At 39.7% G+C, this 19,763-nt stretch overlaps 2 protein-coding genes across 2 annotated transcripts in view; both read left to right on the forward strand.

Annotated features, from left to right (window-relative positions):
- NADSYN1 (NAD synthetase 1) overlaps positions 1-6,595 on the forward strand; it is a 45,188-nt gene extending 38,593 nt beyond the window's left edge. Inside the window, exon 21 of the mRNA XM_019551436.1 lies at positions 6,530-6,595. Coding sequence (XP_019406981.1) covers positions 6,530-6,559 — 30 coding nt within the window. The 3' untranslated portion in view covers positions 6,560-6,595. The remainder of the gene's footprint in view (positions 1-6,529) is intronic.
- Positions 7-19,763, forward strand: part of TPCN2 (two pore segment channel 2) — a 51,239-nt gene continuing 31,482 nt past the window's right edge. Inside the window, exons 1-12 of the mRNA XM_019551433.1 lie at positions 7-107; positions 6,530-6,594; positions 8,170-8,246; positions 8,871-9,048; positions 9,552-9,668; positions 10,418-10,524; positions 11,961-12,033; positions 14,856-14,955; positions 15,363-15,428; positions 16,056-16,120; positions 17,875-17,972; positions 18,384-18,465. Of these exons, the coding sequence (XP_019406978.1) occupies positions 17-107; positions 6,530-6,594; positions 8,170-8,246; positions 8,871-9,048; positions 9,552-9,668; positions 10,418-10,524; positions 11,961-12,033; positions 14,856-14,955; positions 15,363-15,428; positions 16,056-16,120; positions 17,875-17,972; positions 18,384-18,465 (1,119 nt within the window). The 5' untranslated portion in view covers positions 7-16. The remainder of the gene's footprint in view (positions 108-6,529; positions 6,595-8,169; positions 8,247-8,870; positions 9,049-9,551; positions 9,669-10,417; positions 10,525-11,960; positions 12,034-14,855; positions 14,956-15,362; positions 15,429-16,055; positions 16,121-17,874; positions 17,973-18,383; positions 18,466-19,763) is intronic.

Consider the following 19,763-nt stretch of genomic DNA (forward strand, 5'->3'; position numbering starts at 1 on the left):
GCGGCAGCGAGCGCCCATGGAGCGGGCCGGGCTTGGCGCGGAGACAGAGCCTCTGCTGCCGCCGCGGGGCCGGAGGCGCTCGGGGGCCTCGAGCAGCGCGGAGCAGGGTGAGTGTGGCCGGGCCGGACTGGGCCGGGGCGCGCTCTGCTCGCTGCCCTGCCGGCGCCGGGACCCGCGGGGGAGCTGCTGCCCGAGGGGCAGGGGCCGCGGTGCCCAGGGGTTGTCGTACGTTACATGTATCGCGCAGTTCAGGGGGGTGCGGGTGGCGGCCGCCATCCGTCTGGGGCGAGGATCCCGTGATTCACTGATGAAGTGTGTCATAAATGTAGCCCAGCCACACAGGTGTAGGATTGATCTCGGGGGTCACTGAAGTGCGCCATAAATGTAGCCCGGCCATAGATACAGGCCATAAATGTAGCCTGCCCAGACAAGTCTAGGATTTATCTTGGGATTCACTAATGCAGCCCGGGCATATGGGTTTATGATTTATCCTGTGAGCCACTGAAGTATGGCCAGACTACATTTATGGCGCAGTTCATCAGTGAATCGTGGAATAAATCCTAGACCCGTGTGTATGGCTGGGCTATGTTTATACTGCACTTCATCAGCGAATCATGAGAGAAATCCTAGGCCCATATGGCTGGGCTACATTTATGGTGCATGGGGTCTAGGATTTATCCTGTGAGTCACTGAAGTGCGCCATAAATGTAGCCCAGCCATATGGGTCTAGGATTTCTCTCATGATTTGCTGATGAAGTTCAGCATAAACGTAGTCCAGCCATACATATGGGTCTAGGGTTTATGCTGCGATTCACTGATGAAGCGCACCATAAATGTAGCCTGGCTATATGGGTCTAGGATTTATCTTGCGAGTCACTGAAGTGTGCCTTAAGTGTAACCTGGCTACACAGGCAAAGGAATTATCACACAATTCACTGGTCAACCATGTAATAAACTTAGCCGCCTGGCCACATCTGTGAAGGATTTATCATACGATTAAAAATGACCATCTAGCTATAAAAAGCCAACTTGCCAGAAAGTTAGTGCTTGAAAATGGGGAACAACTCTATAGTGGCTTTCTATCCAGCTTTCATGTCAGAGTCTCATATGGTGTCAGCCTGCCCTGCCGCCTTATAACCTGGTGCTTGGGATGGGGCCAACTGGCTGAGGAAGAGTTTGTGTGAACGTACTGACAGTCTTTCATTTCTGTGTCCTGCTCTTGTTTCCTCCCTTACTATTTCTTCCTGAGGGTCCTGCTTCACATTCAGATGAAAGCTGGATAGTAACCAGCTAGGGAGTTGTTTACTCAGCTTCAAGTGCTAACTTTGTAGTTGGCTGGCTCTTTTTATAGCTGCATGGCATGATAATTTTTTGTTGTTGCAATTTCTTTGCATGTGTGGCTGGTCTAAATTTATTGCATAGTTGCCCAGTTAGTTGTGCAATAGAGAGAACGTGGGGTAGGGACCATTCTTTCTCACTTAAATACCCTTGTATATGAAAGGGACAGGTCATTTGGAAAGCTGCATAATAAAGGCAAGCTTCTGGTAAAAGTAGATAGAAAATCTGATTTACTATTAACTGTATATGCTTTCAATCTACTCTTTGGCTTTTTTGCTCAGTGTAATGGATGAAGAGAAACTGATTACTTTTCATAGTTTCCAGTAGCTTTTTAAAAGCTTCAATTCTGCAACTAATTCCAAGTGACTGGAGCTCACTGTAACATCAAGGCCATTCTGTAGAGTTATACTTCCTGCTTGTGATACCTTTAAGTAGGGATTCTCAGATGGGCTGCCACCTGGGGTGCTGCCAGATCCTTTGAAGGGTGATAAGGTGTGAGGAGCTTGCTGTGGCTCAAGCTTGCCTGGCTGATTCCCTTACCCCTACTACCCAGCCCCTCTGCATAGAGGTAGGTGCTGGAATATGCATATTAGTTTTTGAAATTGGGTGCTGCTCAGTTCACAAAAGTTGTGGAGGGATGCATTGAGTCCAAAAAGATTGAAAACCACTGCATTTTCTACCAGTGCTGTCCCTAGACTGCAAAAATGGTATTCTCTACTTATGAAGGGATTTTCAAAGGACCTGAAAGGAGCTAGGGGCCGTATTATCGATGAACTTCCTCAAGAATTGGATATCTTGATTCTTACTGGGTTTCAAAAGGGATGGGCACTTTTAACACCCTTGGGCTTCTTTAGCTACTTTTAGGCGCCACATAGACTGCAAGCCAAGAGAGCTAGCAAGTAGCCAATGGAGGCTTTATATCATTGTAAAGGGACCAGTTCTTTTTGTTACTTGTTTTAGGCTTAAATCTGCAGCTCTTAATTTTAATAAAATTAATTTCAGAATTGTAATAAATTCTCAACCAGAGTGCTGGAGCACCCTGGGGTGTCACCATCCTTTGAAGGATGCTGCACGAAGTGTGAGGAGATAAGCAAATAGGGGCAGGCTCAGGCTTTCCCCGTCTAACTGTTCCCACACCCCCACTGTTGGCCTCTCTGCAAGGAGGCAGGGATTATAATAAATAAATTAGTCTTTGAAATAAGGTGCCCCTCAGTTCAGCAGTCTGTTAAAGGGGATCCCCTGAGTCTAAACTGGTTGAGAACTGCTGCCTTAATCACTTGAAGTGGGAGTACTCATAAAAGTAGTCCCACAATAGAATGTAAAGTCTTACTAATTTCAGGCAGAATTTGGCCCAAGGTCAGTAGCATGCTTTTGGAAGTACAGATATAATGCACACATGTAATCTTGCTCTTGCTGAATTCACTATCTTAATTCAGTGCCAGTAATAGTGCTTGACAAAATCCCATCCAAAATGTTTTGTTCTCCTAATTGCCAAAAACAGTTCTGCAAGCAACCTTAAGATCCCAAATGGGGAATTTTAAGATTTCACGCAAAGACTAATTCAACCTCTTTCTGTTTGCAAGCAGCTTCTGTACATTTTAAGTTGGTTTAATCCCTGTTACATTACCCTTCATGGTTGATGTCAGAACCTATTTAAAAATGTGTGGTGGTTAAGACGCAGAGATCTGGTGAAATTGTAAAGCAGTTTGTTGAGCTCTTAGGAAACTGAATGCTGTTTAAATCACATGGAACATACTCATCTCGGAATTGAAATCACTGCTACACATTACTTAGTGGTGCTTTTCCTGCCTTTTGAGCCAGTGCTGAACGTAGTACTATACCAGCTCAGAGGTGAATTTTCTCTCTCTCTCTCTCATCCTCCTTGACCAACATGATTTTCAGGCTTAGTTTGAAGGAACTGGTACTGAACTTTTTATCCATAGTACTTTCCAGGAAATTGCTACCTTCCTTCTCAGCTTCAAGATCTGTAAGGAAAGTCTTATTACCTGGCATTGAGTTCTTTGAGCCCTGTCACTAGGTTTGGAGGGAGGCTTCTCCTCCTTCCTGTGCATTGACTTGCTAGTTCTTTTTGCTGGTTTATTTGCCCGAGTAACCAAGAGAGTGCATGGAAGGAGCTCCCTCCCCCAGCATTATTAGTGCCATGGTATTAACAGCCCCAAACTTTATTAGTTCACTTTCTAATAGCAGCGTTTTGACAGGTGCTTCCTTTTCTTTCTTTCTTTCTTGGGTTGTTAAAGTGTCTGCTTTGTGACTAATTATTTTATTCCAGTTAACTGCATAACACAACTTAGTTGCCAAGTCGAGTGAGACTGTGACACTTCCTATGTACTTAAGCAGTTCATGCATGTAAGTAGTGTGCTGGTAAACAGTGTTTTTTAAAAAGTAAACAAAAGCTAATCTGAACCAGTATTGTGTTTTTTATATAGTGACACAAATAATGCACCTATCTGATTTAGAAACACTTGGATGCTTATCTTGCTGGGGTGATCTGACCCTAGCTGAATTCCTGCCCCTTGGGCAGGGGGCTGGGCCTGATGATCTCATGAGATCCCTCCCAGTCTGAATAGCTATGAAATCCATATGCATATTAGTGGAATACAGAGGGTCTAAATCTGCCTCTCGCTCCCATTGACTCCAGAGGGAAGAAGGTCAAACCTAGCATTTAGTGCCTTCTTTAAAAAAAACTGTAGAAAACAATAGACTAATGTTGCATTTGAGTATAAACTCCATCCCAAAGTACTGTGTCTGAGACTTCATTATATAGGAACTGTTTCTGTCATCTGAGTAGTGTGGGCTTCTGGAAACCAAAGACATGTATCCTAGCACAAAAGTAAGGAAGCGGTGTGCTGTAGTAGCTACTCAGGGCTTGTCTATGTTGGAAAGGGTATCACTTCACTGTACTATGATGCCTGTCAACATAATTTAGCCATATATAACCTAAATTGGAAACATGATGTGGACTATTTGGGAGGCAGCATCAATTTGTAAGAGGATCAAAATGTCATATGGAAAGAAAGAGATATCCGGGAGGACTAGAATAATAGCAACACTAAGGAAATCAATAGTACAAAGTGCAGTGTCATGCATTTGGAACAAGAATTTCTGCTGTAAGCTTACCTGGTAGAAATAACTGAGTCAGTAAAGGACCTGGGTATACTAGGAAATCATGGGATCACTGTGGGCCACAAATGTGATGTGGTCATGAAAAAGGCAAATGGTTAGGATGAATCAAGAGAAATATTTACTGAGACATGTAGAAGTGGGGGAGTATTGATGTCATCTGTTGTACAAGGCCCTACTGAGACCTCATCAGAAGACAGTGTACCTTCCATCTTCAAAACACATGAATTCAGACACGAATAGATCCAGAGAAGGACTATGGGGATGATCAGGAGACTTGAAAAGCATGGTTTGTTTCAACAAAATGAAACCTGAGAAATCATATGCTTGCGTTCTATAAATATATGGTGGTTGGGGGTAGACAACAGGGACCAGGACAGTGCTTGTTTATAAAAGACACAAACAGAAATGGATATAAACTGGCCAGGAATTAATTTTGGTGTGAAAATCCAAGGAAGGTGTTTGAACCTCCAGGGGAATAAGGTTCTAGAACAGCCTTTCAAGAGAAGTAGTTGGTGCTAACTACTAGGTCATTATCAGTTTATGGAAGGGAGTACATGGCATTATTATTTTGATGACCCAAAAGGCCCTTTCTAGTCCTATTCCTTCTTTTTTTTTTTTTTTTAAAGCCACAGCTACCCTGAAAAAGAATCTAGATGGAGAGTTATACTACTATAACTGTATCAGTTCAACATACCAGTATGTGCCCCTCCTGGTTTTTGATTGGGGCTTCAGTGTGCCACAATAATACAAACAATAGCAATGCTGGTAAACTTCCATGTGTAGAAAAGTCTCTGTACAGCCACATTGTATGTCTTTGAAATGAACCTTGCAAATAGAAGTTTTGTCTGTCCTGTAAAGATGTAATTAAAGTTATTCTTGGAAGAGCAGGATCTTCTCCATGTGTTATTCTTCCAAATTTCCTCTTTTGTTCCTCTGATGAGACAGATGCTTCCAATATGTGCTGACTTTCAACTCTGAGAGTTCAGTAAAGCAGCGTATATAGCTGCTGTGCTAGACTGTCATCCGTTGATATAATAGATGCTACATGAATTTAAGAACCTTGTTCTTTTACTTAGGTGTGGAGAAGTGTTTACTATTAGGAGGGAAATTTAAATGATTTCTGCACAGAGTTTGCAAGTAAGGGTAGGTGAACATTTTTGTATACAGGACTCAAATTGCTCTCAAAGCAACAATGACCTTCCTTGTAAATCGCCTCTTCACTGGGCCTCATGTTGATGGAGTTGTTCACTTTGGCACTACTTGAACATGTTATGTACAAAGATGATGGATGCATTCTCGTTGGTAATAAGCTAGGCTTATTGCGAGAGATTTTTGCCCTAAAGAACTGTTATCCTGGCAAAGATAACAGTTTTCTGGATGAGTGAGGGTGTGTGGGATTTCCCTCTTCCTCCCTTGTTTTGGTCTTTTGTCTTTCATTTCATCCCTTGTTTAATCCTTCTTATGTTAACAGTTGAGGTTCTGAGGCATTTTTAGGTGCACTTAATTTAGCTGTTTTTTTTTTTTTAATTGATGTATTCATTTTCACCTTCTGATAAAAAGATCTCTTCCTCTCTCTCTCTTGTCTTGTTTAATCAAATGATTATTGCCCTATAGTTTTTAAACACTTACATTTAGAAACAGGCTAGGCTTTTTATAGTTGAATTTACTTTCAGGTCCTCTCAGCATCTACCCTCATTGTAGAAGTTATGCAAAGTAACTTGTTTAAATTGTGAGAAGAAGATCCAATTTTTCTTTCTTTCAAATTCACACTCGGTGAATGCCAGTAGTGTCAGAGGTTGATAAGCAATGATGCAGTGTTGTTTTTAATTAAGAAAAATCTTAAACATTTTCAGTGGTAAAGTTGTGGGTGTAATGAGACCTGTCATGCTGAATACTTGTTTTCTCATTGTTCCTATTGTGCTTCCCTGTCTCCTTAGGGCAGGGGTTGTCTCTTCAGTATGGGTTGTACAAGAGCTGGTCTGTGATTGCCATGCTTATGTACTACTGCAAAAAATAAATGCAGCTTCATTTTGTTTACTTTTTATAGCTGCTGGAGCTGACTGTGAGCTTTATGTAAACCAAGCTGTAGTATTTATTGAAGATGCAATACAGGTAAATATGCTTCCCTTCCCCTCCACCCCCTGTTTATTTTGTCTACTCTGCTTTATTTGTTATATTCCTATTTTTTTAAATTTTAACATGGAATGATGAGGCAAATTATAGTGCCTATATATAGCATGTGACTTGTTTAGCTCTGACTCCGAAAGCCTGTTTGTGAAGTAGAAATTTCAAATCATTGCTGTGTACAAGTTGCAGTTTTAGTTTTTGGGTGCATATGCTTAAGAAAAAGAGTGGCTTTTTTGGCTAATTTCCCATAGGAAAAGCATGTCTATTTTTGCAAAACAGATGGTATGGTTGACATGTTTGTTTGAGGACACAGCAATTTAATGCTTTGAATAACTGAAGCTTTTACAAAGAGATTATCTGAGCAAACTTTGGATCTTAATGCAACTGCTCCTATCACAGAGGTAGTTAGCCATGTTAGTGTTAAGTCAGGCAGAAGCTAGGGCAGGGTGGCACCTTAGAAACTGACTTGTTCAGGGAGGCATGAGCTTTCACAGACAACAACCTGTTGTGTCAGATCTGAATTAGTCTCTTAGGTGACACCCTCTCCTACCTTCTGTCTGTAACTTATAAATGAGTAAATTTTAATGTCTTGAGTAAAATATTAAAACTTAGTACAAAACATCATGCCTCATGGGGTTTATCTGATCCTCCTTCCTCTGGAAGCCTTCTTTTACCTTTCTTTCTCTTTCCTTTTTTCAGCGATCATATAATTTCTCTGAATCCTAGTCCCCTCCCTGATATTAGCTGGATAAGAGATCTCAGATTTGGAACTTTTGCAGTATTCAAATACTGTTTATTCTGGGGCACTTTCAAAAATAAAAGTACTTCAGTATGCACTCATCCCAGAAAATACTAGCTGTCTTATGATGAGATCAGAGGCCAGCACAGGAGAGGCTGTGAGAGGTGCTGACATGCTAAGGGAAGTATTGGAGAGTAGGAGACTTGTTGTGAAGAGGGGCTGGTACTTGCTTAAACTTGGGTTGAATTTTTCTTTTCAGAATCGGTACATCCCATGAACCATTTATTTTATTTTTTTTTTTACAGCTTAAATTGAATGAACCCTAAATATGAGAAGTAAATACATGGGTACTTTTCAAATTGGTACAAAATCATTTAGTGAGTAAAACAGTGGTCTGCAGGTTGGGACTTATGAGTTTTCTTGCTCAGATGGGCTTAAGTTACTTTGCTACTTTTGTGCCTGTTTCTCCAGTTACAAAATGGCAACAATGATACCCTTTTCCTATGGATATGAAACATTTTTTTGTGAATATTGTGCTTTGGAATCCTTGGGTGAAGTGCTCATTTTTATTTAAAAAAAAAAAATTCTTTCCCAGGGCATTTTGAGGGTTCACACATGAATGAGCTGGCTAAGGTGTAGTCCTTGATAGACTTGCTTTACACAAACAGTAATTTGTCTTTTTATGGTGGCTTCTGTGTCTAGCTGTAAAGCTGAAAGTATCTAATCAATGGAGGTGTTGTCAATTTTTTTAATGACTGGATCATCATCTCTAAGGAACCACATGCAGTGCTTGAATTTCCTTTGTCTTTTGCTTCTTTCAGTATCGTTCCATAAATCATCGTGTGGATTCCAAATCCCTGTGGCTTTATCGGTGGTATTATTCAAGAATTTGCCAGTGGTGAGAATTTTGGTATTTTGTCCTTTTTGTCTTTACAGTGGGTTTTACAGTTACTCTTATTTTTCTTGTATGCATGGCTAACAACTGCTGCTGCGTCCTAAAATGCACTCTCTGTAGGAAAGCAAATGTATGAAGAAATGTGAGAGGAATGGAAGGTGACAATTACTGCAAGCTCTAATTATGAGGGAGCTGCATTGATTTTTCATGGATCTGTTAGCATGACTAAGGCCTATTTGTGTTAGTTTAAGGTTTATAGGATTATGCACTGGAGATTTCTAAACTTACTTTAATACTGTTTAATTCATTAAGAGTGCATTATGTGCCAAAACTTATTAGTCTAATCCCAGTGGCAGCATTTAAAGAAGGAAAAAAGCACCTCCTGCCTCCCACACTCATATATCCCAAAATATGGTATTTGATGCAAGCATTTTTTTATTCGAAGTGCAGACAATAGGATGCTATCATGAGGTGCTGCTGTACATTATAGTGGTTTTTAGATATTGCTCACTTTACTTGATAAAATTCATGTAAGTGCAAACGTTTTAATCTTTCTAATAAATCTGCTTGACTTTATGATAAATGTCTGCTTTCTCTTCTTCCTATGTTGTTCTTGTTTCCTTACAGGATTTTGGGCTTAACCATTACTGTAATCTTGGGTCTGGCTTTCATTGAAACCCCTTCTTCACTTACTATCACCTCTGATATACGATACCGGAGCACAGCTTGGGAGCCTCCATGTGGCCTGACAGAAAGTATTGAGCTGCTTTGTTTCCTTATCTTTATAGCTGATGTATCTGTGAAGGTAAGCTAAGCCTTGTTCTCTGTCATATAGAAGCAAGCATGCTTGTATAGTCTGCTTGGCATAGTCACTGGTTGCATCTACATGAGGTGTTACTGTGCACTTGTTTAGTATGTGTTTATGCGAGTACCCAAGTTACTGTGCAGTAGCACCAGTGAATGCCTTTTTTGTGACACAGCTGCACTGTAGCCTAATGCTACTGTGCACTAGCGTCATGTCATTCACGTTTTTTGTCACATGACGCTATTGCACAGTAGTTCCAGATATTTCTTTGTATAAAGGGCTATTCTCAAGGTGTGAGACCAGTATCTATGGGCTCTTACAATTTTGGCCTCCCATCCCTCCCACCCTTCTAAATATCATGGGACATACTTGCAAACAAAATAGTAAAATCCAATACCCTTTAAAAGAGCATTGGAGGTGTTTTCCTTTTCAGTCTGTTCCTGGCCCCCTTCCCCCATTTAGCTTGTGATGTTTTAACAGATATTCAATTTTGTCTCTTGCAGAGTTATTTAATTGGTTGGGAAGAATTTCAGAAAACTAAATGGCTGATGGCTTATATCCTGGCACTGGTAGTTTCGCTGACTGACTGGACTGTATCAATGAGCTTTTCCTGTAGAGAAGTAAGAATGATCACCCCTCTCTTCAGCCCTTATTGACTTAAGTTAGAACACTATATTGAGTTCTAGCTTCCACGTTTTGAATGAGATGTTATGAAATGGGAGAGGGTACAGAAAAGAGCCTCTCCACTGGCTTGAGGGCTAGAGAAAATGTATTAGAAACTATTGGAGAGACTTTAGTAACTCAATATTTTTTAGAATATCAGAAAGAAGACTGAGTCCAACTTGATTACAGAATGTGCTCTTCAAAGAAAGAATATACATGTGCAAAAGGCTATTTAATGAAGCAGGGGAAGGCATAATAAAATTAGTGAATGGTAGCTGAAGCCAGGCAAATTCCTAGTTTTTAACATTGATTTAACCACTTGGAATGGTGGTTTCTTCATCCCTCAGTGTCTACAGATCAAGCCTGGAGAATATCTTTCCATTTTTCTCCAAACACCAGCTCCAGGATCTAACAAGGGAGTAACTGGGTGAAATGCCATTGCTTATGTTAGGCAGAAGATCAGACTAGATCCCTTCTGGCCTTAAACACCATGAAATATGTTTTAGGTCACGGGTTTTGGCCACTGGTTATAAAGATTCCTTTTATGATGCATCTTTGATTGCATTGATCTGTGTTTTTTCTTAATTTTTTTTTCCTGACAAAATTGTGAAAAACTAGTGTGAAACTGCACGGAAAAACTAGACTGCTCAGGGGCCTGCTCCCTGCAACTTCATGAGGGTTAATGTCCATTATTTTGCTTTTGCAGACTGTGAGAATAAGACGAATTCTCCGACCTTTCTTCCTCCTTCAGAATTCCTCCATGATGAAAAAAACGTTAAAAAGCATCAACAGCACACTGCCAGAAATGGCAAGGTAGGTAACAGCTGAATAGCTGGAAATGTCTTCAGAGAGTCTTACTGTTCTGCAAATGAGGAACCAGGACAGCTGCTTTGAAGGAGTTTGGCTGTGTAACTGACTAGCTATTGACCTAATGAAAATTAAATTCCTTGTGGAACTTACAGCTGGAAAAATTAGCCATGTAGTATTTTGAACATTAATCTGAGGATCTTGTGAGCTGTATTAGCCATGCATGATCTTCAGCTGTATTAGCCATGCAGCTTCCAATACTTCCTTTCCATGAGGTTGAGGTGTTGCGATTGGCGTGGATCTTTTACTCAGACTTAAGAGGTCTGATACGAAGAAGTGCCTACCTGTATTGTAAATTGTTCTGTGCTGTCATTTTAATGAGCTGTGTGACTGATTTTGTGGATGTGACAGTGTTTTGTCTCGTGCAGTACTTGGCACTCATAGTGTATGTCTAGAAAAGCGTGGTTGTGTGGTACGTTTGCAGCACCACATACCACACAGTCTGGTGTTCTCTGTGCAAGGGTGCGCTGCCTGAGTGTGTGCTGCAGCTTTATTTTTCTGGAGTATTTTTGACCCCTGGATAGCTGCAGCACAAGGTGTGCTGCTGCTGTTTGTCCCCAGGGAACCAAATGTCCACATACGTCTGGATGCACCCACACAAGGCTTTCTTATATGGAAAGCACCCTGTTCTCGAACACTCAGAGTTATCCTGCCTGAGATGGAACTAGTTAAAAGATTATGACATACTCCCTCCAGGTCTCTGGCAAGAGTCATAAGTAGAACACAGATGGTGATGCTTCCCGGTCTTGAGCTCAAATTAATAGATTGTTTTTGCCCCCATAGACATTTTTGAAGGGCACCTTAAGTACTTTCATCCTTGGAGAACAGTAGCAGTACAGTTATCAAATCACATTTTCTTTAACTTGAATTCAAAATAAGGAAAGTAAGCCCAACCATGGAACCTGATACCTTCTGAAATAGAAACTGCATGTGTGTGTACAGGTGAATTTGCTAGGTTCACCTGAGGCCTTTTTGACTGGCACTGGTAAGTTTAATTAAGAATCAAAGATTCTTCATCTTCTGTCCAAAAGATTCCTTAAGGGTCCTTGTGGTGGTATAGTCATGGTCCTCAATATTAATTGATTGAAAACTATGATCCTGATTCAGAAAAATGCTTAGATGCATGTTTTTCTCACTGTCCTCAGTCAGAGGGATTCAAGGACTGATTTCAGTGACACTGAAATGTGCTGAATGGTTGTGAGGTGGTGCGCATTTCTGAATTGAGGCCTGTATGATTTATTTTTATGTAGATATAACACCATGTAAAAAATCCTATTGCTTTTTTTTTTCTTTTCTTTTTTTTTTTTTTTTTTAAAGGACTGCATCCTGCTGTATTTTAAGCCAAAGGATTTATGTCAACATATATATTTTCTTTTTGATAGTGTTGTTCTGCTACTAGCTGTCCACCTGTCTCTCTTTACCATGTTTGGCATGTTGCTGTTTGCTCGAACAAAGGTAACTAAACATTTGTGCTATGATTGAATCCACTGCTGTGTGTGTTTTTTCTTGTCTGTGTTCCCCCTCATTGGTTGTTTGTTTGTGATAGTTGTTTAAGCCAGAGAAACTCAGTTTCTCCAAGAAAAGATCATTTTGTCATCTTTGCCAGAAATGTCAGGATGAATTTTAAGTGTTGTATGGGGGAGGGTGTTTTTAGAAAACTTTAAAAAAACAACAACATGAATAATGTGTGTCACATTCTTTGTGTAAGAGGACATTGGGAGGCCACTCCTAAACCAGTTTTACAATTTCTTTTTTCTCCATCTTGAAACTTCATATTTCTAATATTAAACTTCATTGTTCTTTCTGAGCTATGACTGCACTTATGTTTCCACACTATATCTAGAGTATTCCACTGTTACTAGTCCCTACTGCATTTGTTTACCCTTTTTTTGTCTAGTTCTGAAACGTGGATGACTTGGTGATAAAAACTGGCTCCTTCCTAACTTATGCTGCAGCTTCTTATGTCACCATTGCTGTGTATGTGTGAGGAAGAAACTAGCTAAGACAAGATCCTAATCGCATCCCTCTCTCTCCAGCATTGCTGTTGAAAACTAATATTTTTCTCTCACAGGCATGAACTATTATCATATTTTTAATTTCTTTCTCCTCCTCAATTCTTTCTTTTACAGCTTGTATCTTCAAATCCACTATTCCTCACTAATGCTATTGCTCATATTCTCAGCCATACCTCAGTTGCAGTCATTCTTACCTTCTTGCTTCTGGTCTTGTTTTTTCTCTCCTTTATTCTAGCTTGAGTCTTTCTCTGTTTACTCAAACTTATTTGAAGTGCCGCAGTTAAAATAATGTTTTTTTCCTTATTGCTGTGACTATAGACCCTTCTCTTGCATCACTTTATTCATTTTCTGTTTCTTGCTGTGTTACGCTCAACTCTTTGTCCTCGTCTTGCAGGCCATCTTATGCTCACCCTCATTTTATTCCGTGTTTTTCCTAATAGCACTGTTTCCCTTCTCTGCTTTTGAGACTTGCACCTTCATTCCTGCTCCAGTCTACACATGGGACAGCCTCAGGTGAATTTGCTAGGTTCACCTGAGGCCTTTTTGACTTGCACTGGTAAGTTAAATTAAGAATCAAGGACTTATGCAAACACACCTGTCTTCTGTCCAAAAGATTCCTTAAGGGTCCTTGTGGTGATATAGTCAGAGGCTTAAGGGTCCTTCTGGTGGTATAGTATCAAATGATAGAAAACTATGATCCTGAATCAAGAAAATGCTTAGCTGCATGTTTTTCTCATTGACCTCAGTCTAAGGGATTGAAGGTCTGATTTCAGTGACACTGCAGCATCTGCTGAACAGTCCTAAACTTTCCAATGGTTAAACAACTTCCCTTCTCTAAAACCCCTGCTTCTTTTCACAGGAACTCTTTACCTTCCTCTACTACTAGTAATCTTCTCACATCTTCCCTTCCATTACCTCTTGTGCTGTTTCTTTGTTTGCCTTGTCAAATAGAGATTATACATTCTCTGCAAGCAGTTAAGTGCATTTATCTACCTTAAAATGTGTAAGCTAGGTTAATAATGGATAACTCATTAGCCATAGATTTTAAAATTGCTTAAAAGATGAACTAATAGTGTGTTTAAAAAAAAATTAATTCCATGGCTTCCTATGCATAAGCTATGTTTTCCCAGTCTAGTGTGTCTTCTTTTGGGAGGGGAGGCAGAGAAGGAAGTGGCATGGTTTATACTGTTAAAGCCTGTGACCTCATCTCAATTCGCCACTTAGTAAGGTGGAGGGGAAAAAAATATTCATGAGAATACTCGAGCCCTGCTTGCAAATATTGTGTTTGAGGGGACCTTTCTGTCAATTAAGGGAACTGAAAGTGTGGTTTGAGTGAAATACTACGAACAGAACCTATTTTCCAGTCGAGTTCAGTTAGTCTGTAGACGTCAAGTCTTATTGCCAGAGATCATGTCTGTTTCCTAGTGGTACTGTACATGCCTTGTTAGTTGTTCTGACCTATTTGTGTAGGTCATGCCACTTACCAAGATCTGTAATTAAGTCTGTAATAACAGGCTAAAGCTTAAATTGGGCATCTTGATATTTTATTTTATTTTTAAGTGGGCCAAAAACCAGTGTGGGTGAACGTATCCAGAAAGTTCCAAGTAATTAAAATATTTGTCAAATATTTGCATTTTTTTAAATTATATTTTCCCTTGCATGGAACGTAGTATAATGAGTATCCTGCACATGCTTGATTTGATTGATTGAATGATTTTTTTTTGGCAGTATATGGGGAGGCCTAAAATGCTATTGTGTACATTTCAGATCTCTTCTGCTTTTATCATACTTATAAAGTTCCGTTAGTTCTGATGCACCAGCCTGTGCTTGGAATAGATGTTCTTCCCATCCCAGTGTCCCTTTCAGAATTGCTTTAAATTGCTACCTTACCTGTTTCAAGGTGTTGTCTTCCCTCTTAAACCTATAGGTAGTAGCCAGACTTATATCCTGTACTGAGACTTCTCTACCTTGCTGCCTTTTTAACGGTGTATTCTTTCTTATGTTCTGATGATTGCTAAGCAGTCAGATTTCTGCAGGGACTATAGCAGCGTAAGTGATTGTTGTGGAACCTTGTTTTATAGATTGCCTAGACATCCTGAATTAGACTCTCAGATCTCTTTCACCTTGTCTTGTATATAAACCAGGCAAGGATATGTGGTAGTTAGATGTAATAAATTATTTTAAACTGATTTTTTTCCTTGGCTTGTTTGTATTGCCAAAGTACTGCTTTGGCAATAATTTGGTGGTAATCTCTATGACTAGGATGGCCAGCAGGATAAGGAATGGCTGCAATATTTCCGGAATTTGCCAGATGCATTAACTTCATTACTGGTGCTGCTGACTACTGCAAATAACCCTGATGGTGAGCATTTCTTAATATCAGAATAAAACTTTGATGAAATGGATTTGATTTCTCTCCTTAATTTGGTCTGCTTCTTTTTTTGATTATCATGAATACTGTCATCTGGAAAAATAATAATACCACTGGTAGTTAGAGGCAAGTTCTGCATGGACCTGGTCATAAATTACATCACTTTTATACCATTAAAAGCTTCTCCCTGTGTTCTCCCACATTGAAACAATTTTTTGGAGCAGATCCTTGACTGACAAACTAAGAGATTCATTGATTTCTGTAGAGCCATACCAGTGTGCACTAGTTGAGGATCTCCCCCATTGTCTTTATTAAAATCAGATCTGCATTTTAAATATATATTTGTTTTTAAGCACAGCACTCTTAACCTCACTTTTATCTCGCAAATTTTTGTGCAGTGATGATTCCCGCATATTCTAAGAACCGAGCCTATGCTATCTTCTTTGTACTCTTCACTGTGTTAGGTAAGTCACCTCTTTTCTTCAGTGGTAGGGCTAATTTGCTATAACTCTTCTCTAATAAGGTGGTATAGTGGGGAGCTGCTTGTTTTTTTTTTCTCTGGGAATTTTTAACCACAAATATCCTGTTTTTTGTTTTGCGAGAGGCAAGGATTTTTGTGGGTAGTATTTTTTTTTTTTTTTAAATTTTTTATAGGACCAACTGCATAGTTGGCATAAACGTAGTCAAGCTGTCAGGTGGAATGCATTCTTTTTCAGGTCTGTCCTTTTTTTTAGTTCTCCTTTAAACCTGCATATAGAGGGTTTATATTTTGGTGGTTAAAAAAATTAATTGTATGTTAAATTTTTAGATGCAGTGGAAGCAATATGCACTTCTTGGTTTACTTTAAAATCCATCTATTAAGATCTTAATATTAAATTGAAAAGTGTTCATTAGTTTTTGTGCAGGGGGAAAAAACTTAAACTGATGGGTTTTTTGGCAGCTTTAAGACTTTAACTTCTTTTTGATATTCTGGTAAATAATTAGCAGTGCTTTATGTCCAAATAAATATGTGACTTGGAAACATGATACAGTTCAAAGAAACTTGAGCTATAAGTTAGTAGGTAGCCCTGAATATCTCTCTGTCTTTAAAGGAAACTTGTTTCTGATGAACTTGCTGACAGCGATAATATATAATCAGTTTCGAGGATATCTTCTTGTGAGTAAAACTTTCATTTGTTATCTGATATGCACTCAGTCATAAATTTACAGCTTTTCAACATCTCTCTGAGTTTCTAGTACACAAGAGAAGCAGCAAGATTCTCTTTATTGTGGATACAGTTATACTGATGCAAAGTTCCTTTAGATTGCTCTAGCTTATTCCGACAATAGAAGAGGAATAAGGTAGATATTAGTATAAAGAATCCCTATATTGTTATAGTTGTGTTCACCATAATTACTGCAGTGAATTTCTGACCCTTGACCAAAATAGTTAAATTTGTACAAAAGCCATGTGTGAACCAGGAATGCATTTGTATATATTGTCTAAAACAAAGAACTCTTATCTCTACTGTGGCCCTCTTTAATTTAGATGCTACAAAATTTTGTTATTACTGTGATGTATAACAAACATTGTTAACGGATTTTGTCTGCATGGTGGAGCCTATGAAAATTTCAGTGAAGCAGAAATGGTGACTGCTTGCTACTTATGTTGCCATGTCCTCTGCTTACAGAGAGCCTTTTTCTCCTCACTTGGTATTTTTTGCGTTGGCTTTATGGCATGGTGAGCTTTGGAAGAAAATTTGAGGTTTCTCACTGCAGAGTCCAAGCCCAGCTCCAAGACTAGGCCCTGAGTCTGAGCCTCCATCCAGGTCATATCATTCCATTTTGTGGCATTGGCTATAGAAATTAGTGTACCTTAACTAGGCTAGTCTTGTTAATGATCTTGACCCTGCTGTGGAGCTGATGTAACTTGAAGTGCAAACTGCTGACTTACTGTAGAACTTGAGTCCTGTGGAAATGACTAGCTAGTGAATTACAAGGAGATATTAATTTGGTGTATTGCTTAATCTGAATTCTTTACATCAGCACTTGTGCACTTGGGGTTAAGTCAAGCTACTTCATGAGAAGCCGGCATAGTTATGGATACCTAGATAGCATTTTATTTCAATCTGAAGAATCTGTCCAATGGAATATCTTAGTAGTCTTATCACTGTATAGTGCCATTCAGTGCTTTAAACAATGTATGTGTTATTTCCCCTCTGGTGTTGTCCAAGGAAGAAGTTTATATACACTTGTTCTTTAAAATGAATGTGTTCCTTAATGTTCATACTGGAGAAGCTTGATTTAAAGTGTACCTTGTATGTGAAGCAGTAAATGGAAAGATTTTTGGTAACCCTTCGTCCCAGACATAAGAGCAACATCCATAGCAACTAAACATGGAGTAAGCTTCATCTTATTCCAAAGTGCCTTATGTGTGTTGCTCGTTTTGCCTTCAATTGTAGAAGAAGATGGGATCTGTTTATCATAGAAGGGCTGTGAGAAATACACTGGAGATGAAGAATCATAAATTGGTGGCTACAGAAAGTTAATAGAAACTAAAACTGCATCACATTTAATTTCCTGCTTAAGTGGCACAACTGAACTGTCTGAGAGCAGTCATGATTGGAGGCACCAATACCTAGGAATGAAAATTTAAATGAAAGGCTGTCTTAGTCACATCTAATAAAGAGGCACTTCCCCAATATAGATACTTTGTAGGGACTTCCACTTTAGTTCTAGAGAGAAACAGTAGAGGAGGTAGTGGAGGAAATAAAAAAGGCAGAAAAAATGCAGCCAGAGATACTGGGAACTTGACTAAATCATCACCAGTGAGTAATTTCTTTTTAATTCTCTTGACTCTTCACGGCCACCACAATACCTTTAAATGTTGCACATGAATAACTGGTGCTCTCTGTGGTATCTTCACTGTAGAAATCTGTCCAGTCCTCACTCTTCAGGAGGCGGTTGGGAATCCGGGCTGCATTTGAAGTGCTTTGTTCCCTGAAAGAGACTCCTGCCCGTACACATGAGTGAGTAAAGGATGGTCCTGTAGATACCACTCTGGGAACACAGAGCAACATTTGTCCTTAAGTTGTATCTTAAACCCCCTTTTTGGGGAGAAGCAGATTACTGTCCATCTCTTCATATTCTATGGGCTTTTGTCTCTTCCTTGCCCCTCCTAGTAATATCCAGATTTGAGTCACTTGAACACTGTTCTCAAGGTCTCACTTATACCTGTGACAGGCTTAGGGGTGGAGTAGGGTGGGAGACCTAGTTTTTGTTTTCACTTCTAATTTCTATTTCTAGTTGCAGTTGCTTTAAAATAAGAGTGAGACTGCAGTTAGGCTCAGCAGTTAGTTGCTGGTCTTTGTGAGAGCAGAAGAGACTGACAGCTTTCAGATATGAAAGATACCCAATTTCCTTTCTTTTCTTTAAAATAGATTGTGCGTCAATGCTGAGACCTTGCTCCGGGTGCTGAAGAAAGTGGACATGGATTTTGGCTGTAAACATGTCATCTTGAGGGTAGGAATTGGTTCTTAACAAGAATAGATAAGAACATAAACAGAGGTTCTGGGTTGATGTCCCTGGAAACTGACATCTTCTATTTAGACATGCATCCATTCTGAGAGTGGTAGCTTCAGCACAGTCTTACACTATTGTGTAAATATCCCTGCTGAGAGTGAGAGCAGAGGTCAGGATCTGTGTCTGTTTAGTTCTTGGGCTTGTTGCTGAGATGCAGGATGCTCATGGAAACTGCCCAGTTTGCTAGCAAAATTGTCATGAACACCAGGCTTATTTTATTTAAGTGTTAATGAATAGCTACTAGATTAAAAACAGGTTTTTTGTTCATTACTAGCAAAGACTTTTGCACTAGAGACCTGACCTGAGGATGAAAGGCTTTCTTTCTCAATACCAAAGCCATTAAGCCACTAAGTCAATGCTTAGTTTTATTTTAGCATGTCGTAATTGAGCAATGAAAAATTTCACTTTAATCTTTTTAAAACTGCAGCTCTTAATTTGAAATATTTAGGTTTTTATAATGGGTGAGGGGAAAGAGAGTAGCACTCTCAAAATGCAGCAATCTGCAACACCTGGTGCTCTGCGACCTGAGTAAATGGTTTTCATTGTGAACCTCTTGTTTTATATTAGGGTTGTTATCTCTTTGACTATATTGGGTTCAAAGGCAGGATAGAGCAAAGATCACAGAAGGGAAATTAAGGGATTTTTTCTTCCAGGATCAGACATCTCATTTGACCTTGTTTAGCTCTAGAATTGGTTAAGACCTAGATGTACTAGAATGCTGCTTTCTACAGTATTTCCTTTAGTATTTGGAAATGCCAGTAAAGGAAAACCCAGAGATCAAGTGCTCATGGAACATGGTTATATTTAGCTGTGCTGCTAATTTGCATAACAAACACCTGTGGGAGGCTTTAGTTTAGCAATCTTGATTTTTGTTCAGGTTGCTTGCACTTGTAGGAGGTGTCTGGTAATCCCAGGCTTGAGGACTTCTTTTTTTCTTGCTTACTGGGACCCAAGAGAAATTTCCTCCCTATACCTACCCCTTCCCCTTTACCCACTCCAATGCATTATTTGCCTTCTAGAGTTGTTTTTTTCTCCAAAGCCTTGGACGTTGGCTTGGGTGTGCTGGTGTTCCTAGTGTTACTGACATAGATTTCATAGACATTAGGGCTGGAAGGGACCTCGGGAGATCATTGAGTCCAGTCCCCTGCCAAAAGGGCAGCTGGGGTCATAGGATCCCAGCAAGATGAGCATCCAATTTACTCTTAAAGGTGTTCAATGTAGGCGCTTGAACCACCTCC

This window comes from Crocodylus porosus, unplaced genomic scaffold (genome assembly GCF_001723895.1).
Source record: "Crocodylus porosus isolate Cpor-Errol unplaced genomic scaffold, CroPor_comp1, whole genome shotgun sequence".
In the NCBI taxonomy this organism is placed as follows: Eukaryota; Metazoa; Chordata; order Crocodylia; family Crocodylidae; genus Crocodylus; species Crocodylus porosus.